Raw genomic sequence first — 14645 nt, 5'->3', positions numbered from 1 at the left:
TAAGTAAAATCTTTCAAAAGAATAAAATCAATAAATTTAAAAAAGAAAAGGAAAAAAAGCCAGATGATCTATGAAACCATAACTTTTCTTGAGCCTATCAAAGAGCTTGAGTCACAAAGCAACCCAGTGATCTGAACTCCATAGAGTGACAGATCTCTTTAAGGAGAAAGGAAGTATTTTTATCTTTACCAGGGCACAGGAGGGAGAGGTAGCTGCTATACATGCGGATAAGAAAAAAATGAGCTGTAACTGTAATGAATTAGTAAATGAGTGTGGAAAAATGTGTCCGTGTAGAATTCCTAGCAGCTCCAGGCACAAAGAGATTTCACACTCACATCAAACTCTTTTCCAGGGTCTTCCACCCAGTGGGCTCACAGGGAAGACTTGGGGCAGAGAGCTGATTGGCTGTGCTCAAAGACAGGCATGAAACCCGGGCACTTCCCCACAATCTTCTCTCATAGGAAGCAAAAGCTTTAAGTTGTAAGAAGAGGAGCGGGAATCATGCCTGCCACCAGGGATCAAGCAAAAACTCTCTGCTCCTAGGGGACCAGCAGGAAACTTCCTTGCGTCTAGACCCTGCAATGATACAAAGTAAAGATCTGCTACCACACCAGGAGGAGTAGGAAAAAAAATCTACCGCTCAAGACCTACCACAGATACAAGGCAAAATATGGCTGCCTAAGACTGAGGCTAGATCGGAAGATCCAAGAACTCTCCTTGCTCTCACCATAAGCCTAGCTCCAGGAAACAAGTCTATTATTGCAGGTGGTGCATGCACGTGAAGAGAGCCCCTCAGCCCCCCGCCAAACAGCAAGCGTGTGCAGAAGCAGTTGAAAGCTGAGGATGAAGCCAAAAAACCTGAGGAGAGCCCTGTGGCAACCTCAATCATAAGGTTGTAGCAGCCCATGCTGGAGGAATTCGAAGCCTATAATGCAGAACAACAGAACTGAAATCCAGCCCAAGTCAAGACCATGATGGAAACTAATATACTACTGTTCAATACAAAATTTTAAGATAAACAAATGAGTGGGGGAAAAAACCCCAACCAATTGTCAAGAAATAAAGTATTCAAGAGAATTAGACTTAGTGACAAGCTAGATGTTTAATTAGATAAGAACTTTAACTATGATTATTATGTTTATGTTAAAGGGTCTAGTGAAAAAGATGGACAATATCCATGAGTAGATAGGAAATTTCAGCAGAGACATGGAAATGATAAAAACAAGCCAAATATAAATGTTGGGAAAAATTTTCTTTAAGGTTTCAGAGATTAAGAATTCCTTCATCAGGTTTATCATCAGACTAGGCATTCTCTGAGGACAGAATCAGATGAACAGAAATCACCAAACTGAAATATAGAAAGAAAAAAGAGTGGGGAAAAAAAATCAGAAGAATCTTGAAGCATCCAAGATCTATGGGATATTATCAAATGGTCTAACATGCATGTAATTGGATCCATAGAAGGAGAAGAAGAAAATGGCAAAATATACACATATTAAGAGTTAATGGGCAATTGTTTTCTGAAATTAATGAAGGAGGATCCAGGGACAATGACATCCTAATAGCAAAGATCCCCCTAGTGTACAGATCCACTAAAACACCAGGGCTCCTCGTAGAAATGGGGGATTCCAGGGCTAGGGCAGAGAACATACACGGTGAGCTTAGACCATCTTGTACCAAAAGCAAGGAACGCTCAGGGAGTGAAAGGGATAGGCCAGAAGACAGGCCACAGAAGCCAGACTGAAGGGGCTCCCCCTTGGCCAAAAGTGGAGCAATCTGAGCATCATATTGTAATAAATAATGACAGTAATGGATTATAAACTATTAAATAAAACAGGAAACAGTGATTCCATTCACATAAACAAATGAGTAAATAAACTGAAAGTTTAATGAAAAACTGGATATTTACATAGTTTCATATTACTACCTCACAAAATGCTTATTAATTACAAAGGGAGATAAATACCTTTTACAGTGGAAAAGTCTGCCAGACACCACTTGGAGTAATCAGGGATCAAAATGAACATCGCTGGGACACACTGAAATCATGTGTTATCTGATAAGATTAAATTTTTAAAAATGCAGCATCACTTCCTACCAAAGATGCATAGCCTGAATCTAATAATGAGGAAGCATCAGAAATGTCCAAATTGAGGATATTTTACAGAGTAATTTGTCTATAACCTTCCAAAGTGTCAAGGTCATGAAAGTCAAAGACTATAGACTGTTTTGCACTAAAAGAGATGGAAGAGAGATGACAAACGAGACACGGAGCTGTGAACTCAATCCTTTGTTATAAAGGGTATTATTGGGACAACTTGTGAAACTCAAATGGAGTCTGAGAATTAGAAGGTAATAATGAATCGATGTTAATTTCCTACCTTTCAGTGGCTGCACTGGTTGTATAGGAGGATGAATGCCCTTAAAGAAACACAAACTAAGTGCTTATTTGTAGGGTGAGCATAAGCTGGCAACTTTCAAATGGTTAAGAAAAAAGTTATTCATAGCATACCTGTAACTTTTCTATAAATCTGTTTGTTTCAAATTAAAAAATATTTTAAGAGACATCTGGCCAAGATGGAGGCATAGGTAGATACACTCTGTCTCCTCGCACAACCAAAAGAAGGACAATGACAATTTAAAAACAAAAACAACCAGAACTAACAGAAAATCAAACTGTATGGAAGTCTGACAGCCAAGGAGTTAAAGAAAACACATTAATACAGACCGGTAGGAGGGGCGGAGATGGGCAGCTAGGCAGAGAGGACCTATGGCAAGGCAGCAGCGGGCGGACTTGGCGAGGCGGCAGATTGTGGACTGGGCAGTCCCACATTTGCGCGAAGATAAACCCAGAGAAACAACTGAGGAGCGGGACAGACTGCGCAACCCAGCGCTCCAGCACAGAGAAATGAAAGCCTCAAATCACTGCGTGAAAAAACCTGTGGGGGTTGACACAGCAGTGGGAGAAGCTCCCAGCCTCAGAGGAGAGTTCGTTGGAGAGACCCACCGGATCCTAGAAAGTACACAAATCCACCCACAAGGGAATCAGCACCAAAAGGGCCCAATTTGCTTGTTGGAAGCGGGGGAAAGGACCGAAATCCAGCAGAGAGCAGAGCAAGTGCCATTGTTCCCTCTCAGATCCCTGCCCCACATACAGCATCACAACACAGCAATGTGGGTTTCCCTGCCCTGGTAAACACCCAAGGCTCCATCCACCCCTTCCTACGTAACAGGCAAGTCAAGGCAAAAAAAAAATGGCTGAAATGAAAGAACAGATCAAAGCTCCAAAAAAATACAACCAAGTGATGAACAGATAGCCAACCTATCAGATGCACAGTTCAAAGCACTGGTAATCAGGATGCTCACAGAACTGGTTGAATTTGGTCACAAATTAGATGAAAAAATGAAGGCTATGCTAGATGAAATAAAGGAAAATGTACAGGGAACCAATAGTGATGGGAAGGAAACTGGGACTCAAATCAATGGAGTGGACCAGAAGGAAGAAAGAAACAACCAAACAGAAGAGAATGAAGAAACAAGAATTCAAAAAATGAGGAAAGGCTTAGGAACCTCCAGGACATCTTTAAATGTTCCAACATCCAAATTATAGGGGTACCAGAAGGAGAAAAGGAAGAGCAACAAGTGGAAAACTTATTTGAACAAATAATAAAGGAGAACTTCCCCAGTCTGGCAAAGGAAATAGACGTCCAGGAAATCAGAGAGGAAGCTCAGAGAATCCCAAAGAAGTTGGACCCAAGGAGGAACACACTAAGGCACATCATAAATACATTAGCCAAGATTAAAATGAAGGAGAGAATCCTAGAAGCAGCAAGAGATAAGGGTACAGTAACCTACAAAGGAGTTCCCATCAGACTGTCAGCTGATTTCTCAAAAGAGACCCTGCAGGCAAGAAGGGGCTGGGAAGAAGTATTCGAATTCATGCAAGGCAAGGACCTCCATCCAAGATGACTCTATCCAGCAAAGCTTTCATTTAGAATGGAAGGGCAGATAAAGTGCTTCTCAGATAAGGTCAAGTTCAAGGAGTTCATCATCACCAAGCCCTTATTTTATGAAATGTTAAAGGGACTTATCTAAGAAGATAAAAAAATAACGTGTAATAAAATGATAGCAAACTCACAATTATTAAGAACCACACCTAAAGAAAAACCAAAAGAATCTAAGCAAACAACTAGAACAGGAACAGAACCACAGAAATGGAGATCACATGGAGGGTTAGCCACAGGGGAGTGGGAGGAGGAGAGAGGGGGGAAGGTACAGAGAATAAGTAGCATAGATGGTAGGTAGAAAATAAACAGGGGGAGGGTAAGAATAGTATGGGAAACGTAGAAGCCAAAGAACTTATATGTACGACCCATGGACATAAACTAAAGGGGGGAATATGGGTGGGAGGGGGTGTGCATGGCGGAGGGGAGTGAAGAGGGAAAATGGGACAAATGTAATAGCATAATCAATAAAATATATTTTAAAATATTTTTAAAAACCCTAATCTACTGATTTGATCCTGACTTCTTTTATTTCAATAACTAAGATGCAGGTAGGATTTTTAAGAGGGTGGTACATCACCCTAATGCTTTAAGAGCTATTTTAACAATGATAAAGCTTTGGTTAAAAAGCTTGTTTTAAAATTTCCTGACAATGGTTAACTCTGAGTATTGCTAATTTTCATTTTTAGAAGTTTGTATGTAGCATAATCTATACTAAATAAGAATTCTAATTAAAGATTGTGCTCTAATTTAAAAAACAAAACTTGCAGACAATTCCACTAATGTAGACTAACCTCTCACGTAATTTGTCCAAGGCCACGCAGTAAGTTAATAGCAGAACTACTCATATTTCTAAATTTCTAGTCTGTGCTACCTTTTAATATCTGATTCTACTTTTTTAATCTCATTTTAGTTTTTACCTTGAAGAATTTCTGAATTCCTACAACTAGGAATTCTGAATTTGTCAAATAAAAGAATGATACACAGACTTAACTACAAAGCAAGATAAATTAACTATAAATGTCATAGAATATAAAAACAATTCAAAGAACTCTGAGTCAAGACTGCTGGCTATTAGGGTGCATGCAAGCAGGAGTGAAGGCAGGCAGGAGAAAGAGGAGGACACAGCTTAGAACCCGACTTTGAATCATTACTGTTTAAAAGCAGCAGCTAGGAAATCTGCTTAGAAGGAACTATGAAACATACCTAAAAATACAAGTAGATCCAAGTCTATTAGAAACACAGACAGGGAACTGTTCACTGTAATAGTTCTATCTGAAGCACGGGATTACAGGAGACTTTTGTCTTTCTACACTACAGACTGGTGATGTTTGAGTATTGTAAAATGAACACGACAGCTTTCATAATCAGAAAAATAAAATAGAGATTAAAAATGAAACAGCAAAATTCCTCTGTAATTAAAGGAAAAAGAAAAAAAACGTGGAAAGGATACATTAAAATAATGTTAAAATTGGTAAACTAGTTTTGCTTGCTCTGACTTTGATTACTCCAGGAAAGAGAAGAAAGGAACCTGAGATATAATTAAGCAGCACGAGACAGTAGAGAAGCACCTACTATTTTAAGTCTCATGTCCCTGCCTGGGGAAGCCCAAAAAAGGTTCCGAGAGTGTTTCTGCCTCAATTCATTAGTCTGTAGCTCAAAAAAGAGATAGCTTTTCAATTTATTATATTAATTTGGGGCTACTGAAGTACTCTTTCCCTCAGAGAACATGTAACCCAGAAAAGTCTCACAGTATAGATGCTAAGAGCAGCTGTCTGTGTCTTGAGGAACCTCCGCTGCTTTTAATGAGGAACATGGCCTCGTAAGTGTTGTGCTTGAGAAGACAATGTTTTGGAAGCTCATCTAGTCATAAAAATGACCTGGATCTTACAAATCCTATAAAAGATTCCAGACCGTTTCTCACTACTCCAGTTTCCCGTAGTGGTCTCATTACTGTTGGCAACTCAGCATCCATCACATCTCGGATGGCGACTCGAAGCCAGTGGTTCTCAACAGAGGAACTCTGGAAAGCTGTGGGGGTGCTTTTGGTTACCCCGATAATTGAGAGGGAGTGCTACTGGCATTTAATGGGAGGGCCAACTCGAAAGTACAGGACAGTGTTTTGTAACTCGCAACCATGCCGCATCTGGTAAAATTTTCCAGTGTTCCAATAAAAAGTTCGTAAGAGGGAGAAACCTATTTATAATTATCTGTGTTTAGAACCTTATTCCACTTTACACATCAACAAAAAGTGTTTTGTAGTTTTCCCAAGAATGCGGCAACTGTGTGTAAATGAAAACTCATATTTTTTATTATTCAGAAATTTACAAAAAGTTGGTGATAATCTCAAAAAATCATATAATTTGGCAATACTGTTGTGATACTCCAGAACCAGTAACAGATTTGTTTACCTACGTTTATAGCACTTTGATTTAAGTAGTGCTGAGTAAGTACAAATATGACTGTTCTATTTTACCTGCACCCAAACGTTTATATATTGAAATACTCACTATGAATTATTTTCCTTTTATTCTTCTTTCATATTTCAGTTAAAATTTTGTTGATTTTAAAAAATTATATGTAGCTGTCTAGTTATATATATATATATAGATATATCTGTACATCTGTAGATATATCTGAATTTCATTTCAAGATAATACAGGGGCATGCAAAATATTTTTCTATAACAAGGGGACACTGACTCTGATAGGCGTGAGAATCATTGGTCTAGACTCTAAACCAATCACAGTAATCCTAGTCTTAGGACTGGTGGGGCAGGGGCCTGTGATCCAGTTCTGCTCAGTGACACAGGATGGAGCATCCTGGAGGACTTCCGGGAAAGGTTTCCTTGTCCTTGGGAGAGAGGGAGAAATGGTGCTTCTCCCTCTTCATGTCAGTTTGTGATGGCTTGAAGAGCTGTAACTGTCTTGCTGACAGCCTGAAGATGAATTGTCACCCCCTGCCCCCTGCATCTGAAGTCTGCCTGACTGCTGGCCTTCACGCTTCTTCTGTAACTTAAAGCAGCCTAACGCAGAGTGACCTTGAAGAAATGATGCTGGAAGTGAAGATAAAGGGAGGCAGTGTAGGATTGTGAAGAAAGCAGAAGCATGGAAGTCAGATATATTGACGTTTACACCTTGACTCTGTGATTTGCTAGCTCTATTACCTTGGATAAATAACTTAAACTCTCTGAGCCTCAACTTCCTTGTTTGGAAGGAACTAGGACTATCTGCTTTATTGTGAGGATCAGTGCACTAATACTTGTTAAGCTTTTAACCTAGTGCTTGGCAAGTTGCATGCACTCAGTGGCTGGGGCTATTCTTAACTATGATGCTGTGGAGAAAGGAAGAAGACTTACCGCAGTCTGAGCAGTGATGTGTGTGCAGCCCACAATTTTGGCTCCAGCCAAAGGTTTTTCTCCTTGAGCTCTCTTCCTCAAAGCCATCAGTGCCGGCATTTCTGAAAAGGCCCAACACATACACAGCATATTAGAGAGGAGGGGGTGAAAAAGAAAGAATAAAGGTAAAAATTTACTCTCTTAAGGTAAGATCCTTCCCCTGATGAGGTTCCCTGTTAGATTAGGTTTCTCAAGGGATTAAGACACTAAATCTCAGTTTTCTTTTATAAGGGGCTCCCAGAGTCACACGCTCCAGTGTGCTGATTCCCTAGATCCCAGTCCACTTTATCTAAGGCTCCCTCTCTCCCCTTTCCCTGGTGTAGGGGTTCCTTCCAGACCTGCCACAGTCCACTCCCTCCCCGCAGTGTTTCTTGAGCTCAGACTTTTTTTTATAGTCTTCCACATCACACTGAAATTTCACAAGCTACTAGGTCCCAGGACATGAAAAGCTATTAACATGGACAAATGTTATATTCAGTTAAAAATTTGTTGATTTAAAAAAATTACATATAGCTGTCTAGGTATATAGATATCTATACATCTGTAGATATATTATATCTGAATTTCATTTCAAGATAATACAGGGGCATGCAAAATATTTTTCTATAATAAGAGGACACTGACTCTGATAGGGGTGAGAATCATTGGTCTAGACTTTAAACCAATCATGGTAATCCCAGGGATTATCTGTGTAGACACAGGCAGTTTGAGAGGAAAGGTGCCTGCTTTCTTTACCTTGTTCAGCAATTTCAATTTCTCTTCGTCCAAACTCTGCCTGTTTGATGTTCTTGACACAGAAGTCACTGCTTCCCTTAGAGTTCTTTTGCTGCTTGTCCCTGGGAGATGTCTCATCATCAGAGCTATCTGTATATGAAGCCGCTGGAATGACAGAATAAAAAACCCTCAGGAGGAAAAATGGCCTTCTTTAAAACTCCAAGCCATGGAGTGAACTGAGGATGATTCTGATCATCCAGCACCATACACATTCACACATCCGGTAAGCACCCCCATATTTCTGCCGTGCATAATGTGCAACTTTTTGCCCAAATTTTTGAGGAAAAAATAAGGGTGTGCAATATAAAATACATGGGCAGTACCTGAAATACCTTTTATCTGGTTCTTTTGTTGTGTAATTATTGGTTACATAAAATTTCTTGTACCACAATATGTTAAAAAATTAATGCTAAAATTCCTTTATACTATAAAAAACAAGCATCTGAATATAAATAAATTAAAAATTGAATTAAAATAGTAAAACAAAAGATTTTTCCCCTGAAAGTTTGGGCCAAAAACGTGGCTGTGCATTATACATGGCAAAATACGGTATATGGCACTGTGGAGCTGTTCCAATGGCTCCTGTGGAAAGTGCTACCCAGAGATCAGAAAGAGGAAACTGAGAGCAATTGTCAAAGACATTCTTCCTGGAGAGCATTAACTTGGAATCTAGGGCTGGCTTTATTTTCAGAGGTCCTTGAATATGCAAAGAGAGAGATCACACCACGGTAGCAATAGGTTAAAGTTCTAAATGCAAGATCACAGTTATGAACCTAGGGGTTTTTGAGGCCCTAGCTACCCTTCTCTGTCTGCCGCTCAAATGCCTGATGTAATTTGTGTTTTAGTACAATAGCTAAATAGATTAAGATCTAGAAAACAAGGAACCCATGGGAAAGTAATTAAGAACCACACAGAAAGTGTTTGTCGGACACAACAGAGCTTTCTTCTTTAAGACAGGGCTCTGATGAGGCTGAACTATGCCTGCAGACCAATTAGACCCTGACAATGAAGGATTCAGCATGCTCTCCCTTCTTTCTGGCCTGTGGTCCTGCATTGGGCAGTTTAGACTCTCAAAAGAAGTGATAAATCCTTGTTTGGTATAATAAAATGCTGATGACAAATCCTTTTAGCAATATACACTAGGGGGTGAAAGGTGTAAGGCTTTTGATTGTGGCTAGTAGGCAGCAGCAGCTGCTGCTATTCCCACGCTTAGCTGAGGCCTGTTTAGTCTCTGTTTAATTCTGTAGTCGCTGATCATTTGCTGGACGATTTGAATCAATTTCCTCCCTTGATTTATATTTAAGTTTCTGTGGATAGTTTCTTCCTACACAGTTGGCAAGGTTTTGGGAGAGGAAGCCCGGGAAACATAAAGTGCTGTCTACAAAGCATTACATATTTCCCAAGGAGACAAGTACTTCCATCACTTTTGAGGAGAGACGGCTGTAAAATCTCAGAGCTCCTAAGGTCTCCAGTACTCTGATCTACTTATATCCAGAAAATTAAGACATTTCTGGGATTTCTTAGCCACGGGTCTATCTCTGGGAGGGCTGTAAAGGGCAAGCCTGACCTTGCCCGGGTAATCAGGCATGGCACTGCAAAACGCTGGGGCAGCAGGGGCCTCAGGGTCTCTCTCAGGGCTGGAAAACAGCCCCAGGGCAAAGTCCGAACACGAGGCAACAAGAATGAACTTGGGTCACCCGGGGAGGTGAGGGAATTAATAAATCCCCAAAGATTAGCTCTTGAAAGGAGCTAATCCGTACAGAAAGTTTGTGGTTCTCCCTCCTAGGGTGAGCGAGAGCTCAAAGTACCTTCAGCAAACAGAACCCAGAAACCACTTCCTGGGCAGTCATCTGTCTCACTAGTCAATGCTCAGAAACAGCTTCTGAGCAAGAGGCTGAGGAAACCGTGCTTCTACCACTGGGGAGAAGAGGAAAACAGCCTCCCCGAATCCTGATCCAAACTTTTAGGATAATTGCTTTTGAAGAAAGTGTTTACATTCAGAACATCCAGAAAGTCCAAACCCTGTCCCATAGACATGCTGACTTTTGTGTTCCCCAATGGCCATTTAAATACAGTGGTTTTGTGTTCTGGAGTCAGACAGACTTTGATTGATATCTCGGTTTCTGTTTCTAGGTGAATCAAATGGAGGTGATAACCTATTTAATAGGGTTGTTCACTCATGCATTCAGTCATTCACACATTCAAATTCACACAAAAATTCAACACATTTTTACTGCGGATCTGCTGCGGGCCAGACACGCTCCGAGAGCTGGGGATACAGGGCAGATACCGTCTGTCTTCACCTGCGGGGAGTGTTCAGTCTAGCCGGTAAGTCAGACGTGAAATAACCAATTACAAAAGTAATCATTTGGAGTTTTTCTTTCCTTATGGTTGTAACAGGTATGATGAAGAAGACTGTATAATAGGCAGACATGACTTGTCAAAGTCAAGTTGTTAAGAAGATTAAATACAATAATGTAAGTAAAGTGTTTAGTGCAATGCTTGGTAAAAAGCAGTCAATAAATGGTACCTGATATTATTAATGGCTTTTACATATTTAAAACAAAATTCAGAATGCCTCATGAATTTGCAGGCCATCCTCACGCAGGGGCCGTGCTAATCTTCTCCGTATTGTTCCAGTTTTAGCATGCATGCCGCTGAAGTGAGCACTGCACGTTTTTAATTCAATACCAGACATGACCTCTTTAAGGGTTCTTACTCAGCGTTAGCATTTTGAATGGGAAAGGAATGACATACATACAATATTGTTTAGCAGTTTCTTTTTCTCTGCCTCTGTCATTTATTAATCTGGCAAAGCCGCAGGGGGTTGGCCAGCAGTGACTGAAAAGGCTGAGACTGCAGTCCTGACTCCATCTAGAACGGCTCCCCTCTCCTCCACCTCTTTCGGTGTCTCAGCATAAGTCAGGGGAAGATAAACCAACACGTGATGACAAAACCCCCCAAGTTTCTCCAATTTTTGGCTGTGTTTTCTCCCAAGTCAAAGAAAAAATTATTTATACCATTTTCCTATTCTAAAATAGAAAAAAAACACAGTATTTAATTTTCTTAACAGCAGTCAACTTATTATAGTTAGTTCAACCGATGTGTTTTTTATTTGAGCCAAAATGAATCTGTTTTTCAAAGAGTTCTTTATATAGACCTGTTATCATCAGGTAAGAGCCAAAATATTAGTTGTCTACATTGTAAAAATATGTGAATGCACAATGCCTGACAGACCCAGACCGAGAGGGTTATTTCTGCAAACACAGTGAAAAGATTATTCCTGAACTACTGTGTCATTTTTTTAATCCATACTCATTTCTGCCAGTATATTTAAAGTAGCATATTTGTGAAAATAGTTGAGATACCATTAAACATTTTTCCTAGAAAAATGTAGAAAAACCCAACACATATGTATGTATACATATGCTTGAAAAGTATGTGGGATTTTTTTTTTAGATCTTATTTATTTATTTGTAGAGAGAGGGGAAGGGAGGGAGAAACAGAAGGAGAGAAACATACATGTGCAAGAGACACATTTATTGGTTGCCCTTGCAGGGCCCCAGCTGGGGACCTGGTCTGCAGCCCACACCTGTGCCCAGACTGGAATTGAACCGGCAACCTTTTGGTTCACAGGCTGGCACTCAGTCCACTAAGCCACACCAGCCAGGACAAAAGTGTTTGTTCTTAGCAGCACACTCTGAAGCCCAGAGTCATAACTTAATGAAAAATTAATAATCGACAACCAAGGCAATAACCTACTGAAGTACAGGTCTGAGACCTTAACTCTTGTTTCACTTCTAATTAGTTAAGTGACCAATTTTCAATTTACCCAACTGTAAATCAGGGAGTCTAACAGAGCCTCTCTCTCCATTTCCTCTACTACCACCTCCACTTGCTTATGAATAAAAGAGGTAATACCAAAAGAGGTTCAACTTCTAGGTAGAAAAGTAATATAAAGTAATATGTTACCATGAGATGTTGTCTTGTTTCATGAAATTCCAAAATCAAAACATGATTACTCGATGAATCACTAATCTACAACCTACCCCACAGAACGTGCGCACATATGTTCTGTGGCTCGAGCCTGAGGAAGCCTTACCTCCCAGCAGCTGTGATGCTGTGAGTTATTGCTATGAGGAGAAGCAGTCAGACTCCTGGCTGAACCAGTCCTATTCGACTGGTGTAAGCCAGGCAATTCCTCTTGGGCCCAATCTATTCATTTGGCAATGAAAATAACAGTAGGGGCCAGTGTGTCAAAGGGCAGCAGATGTCACTGATGAATTAACACTCTAGGAACATGTGAAAATCTGTTAGCAACCAAAATACAAATAAAATTTTATTATTTGGAAAACTGTGAAAATACTTCAACCAATTATGACCTCAGAGACTTCAGTCTTCCTTCCTTATCCTTAAATAATTAACCGACTGCAAAGACAGCTTTTTCAGAAATGGATTACTGGGAACGATCTGACCTTGAATAAAAGTCTTCTGTTCATTTTTTATGAGGCTGTTTTCAGAAAATTGTTTTTTATAAAATAACTTTAGACATTAATGCAGCCTTTTTCAACCAGCATTAGGTTTGCCAGCATTCAGCCCTAATAATGCCTTGAAGCATCCACAGAATATATGAATTAACTTCTCTCCTGTGCATCTCCAAGGGTACTGGTATGACCCATCCTTTGAAGGACTGAGAAAACAGTCTCCAAACTCTTTTCTGTGGTCTGTGATTCAGATGAGGAGCCCTGGCTGTTGAGAAAGGCTGGTAGAAGCTCCTCAAAGAAAACATTTTGTAATGTCATAATACAAAATGTATTCTTTTTTATCTGCTTACATGCACAGACTATGTCAGAGACCTCAACAAGGGTATGAAGTATAATAATTAAGTCTCTGGACACCTTTCACCAGTATTTATTTACAGAGCCTCTTATGTGTCAAATAAAGTTCTAAGTGCTGGAAACAGCAGTACGAAACAGGCAAAAATCTCTGTTCTCATGGGTCTCATGTTCAAGACAGGAAAGAAAAGACGACAATAAATTAGTAAAAATATATATTATATGATAAGTGCTATGGAGAAAAAGTTGATGGTGAGCATTGGGTGGGGTGTTTGTGCAATTTTAAAAGAGCAGCCAGGATAGGCCTCTTTTGAGAGGTGACTACTGGTTGAGAGCTGGAGGCAGATGCCCGGCTAGGGTGCCTTAGAGCATTCCACATACAGGGAATAGCAAGTGCAACAGTCTTAAAGCAGGCGAGTTTCAAACAGCGGCAGCAGTGAGGAGGCTAGTATGACTGCAGTGAAACGGACACCTTGGGGAGGCAGGGGGCTGGGGAAAGGAGAGATGTGATTAGAAGTGTCACGGGAGGCTGGATGGTATAGGGCCTTTACACTATAAAGGCCATACACAGGCCGTTGTAAGAATTTTAGCCTTTACTCAGAGAGAGACTGGAAAGCCACGGGAGGGTTTCGAGCTACGTGATATGATCTGGCCTGACTTATTTCAGAAGAATGAATCTTGCTATCTGCTGTGAACAGGCTGAAGAGGGGCAAGGCTGGAACTCAGGAGCTCAGCTTTTAAGACATGGGAGGTTTGAGACGCCTATAAAACACCCAAGTGAAAGGACTGAGCAGAACGTTGAATATGCAGATCTAGTGTGTACGGGAGAGATTTGAGATGGAGATAAAATTTGAGAATCAAATGTCAAAACGATGTGGTATTTAAAACTTTGAGACTGAATGAGGTCACTTGGGGAGAGAGTATAAACAGAGAAGGGAAGAAGTCCAAAGGTCAGTCTTTGGGGCTCTGTAATATTAGTTTCTACGTCACTTAAATTTTAATGGATGATGGAAATGGGTTCCAAGTTCTTACTGACGTGCATTTGCATGTCTTCTTGTATTTAGAAGGTCGTGAGTCAAGTCTGTTATTCCTGGCTTTTCGTTCAATGGGTTTGGAGCATTTTCTGCATCACTTCATGCAAGTTCCCACTGTCTCTGTTATGGATTTACAGACTGCAAGAGTTTTCTGGGATCACACAACAATCACACACGAAGCTAAGCCTGGAAACTAGGTCTCTCCTGACTCCCACTCTGAGACTCAAGGCAGTAGGCATCTCCATTCAGAGTTTGTTTGAAAGGGCTCAACAACTGTTCATGTGGAAAAAAACAAAACAAAACTGTAAAATAAAACAGGGTAGCAGTACGTGTGACACACAGCTGCCAAAGAAGCAAACATACTCTTGGGAGTCATTTTAAAAGCACTGAGTTTATGGCAATAACACTTCCTGTAGATTAGTTCATACCATATCTGGAATATTATATTCATAAACATAATATTTTTAAAGGGCAAGTTAATCTGGAATATATCCACATGAGGATAACCAGGACAGTGGGTTGCCCCCAAAATAGTGATTTAATTTTTAAGTAAAATCTTACATTCCAAGAATTGTATAAGAGTTTATCAGGAGCTAAATAG

At 40.2% G+C, this 14645-nt stretch overlaps 1 protein-coding gene and 1 non-coding gene across 2 annotated transcripts in view; both read right to left on the bottom strand.

The window, feature by feature from the left end:
• Positions 1–14645, bottom strand: part of AHCYL2 (adenosylhomocysteinase like 2) — a 149291-nt gene that overhangs the window by 32991 nt on the left and 101655 nt on the right. The window contains 2 exon segments of the mRNA XM_028525489.2: positions 7363–7463; positions 8137–8280. Coding sequence (XP_028381290.1) covers positions 7363–7463; positions 8137–8280 — 245 coding nt within the window.
• On the bottom strand, positions 10739–10845 carry LOC114508317. Its single transcript, XR_003685546.1, has one exon. It is a non-coding gene; the product is annotated as a U6 spliceosomal RNA (small nuclear RNA).

Source organism: Phyllostomus discolor, chromosome 10, assembly GCF_004126475.2.
Source record: "Phyllostomus discolor isolate MPI-MPIP mPhyDis1 chromosome 10, mPhyDis1.pri.v3, whole genome shotgun sequence".
Taxonomy (NCBI): Eukaryota; Metazoa; Chordata; class Mammalia; order Chiroptera; family Phyllostomidae; genus Phyllostomus; species Phyllostomus discolor.
This window is presented reverse-complemented; position numbering and strand designations above follow the sequence as displayed.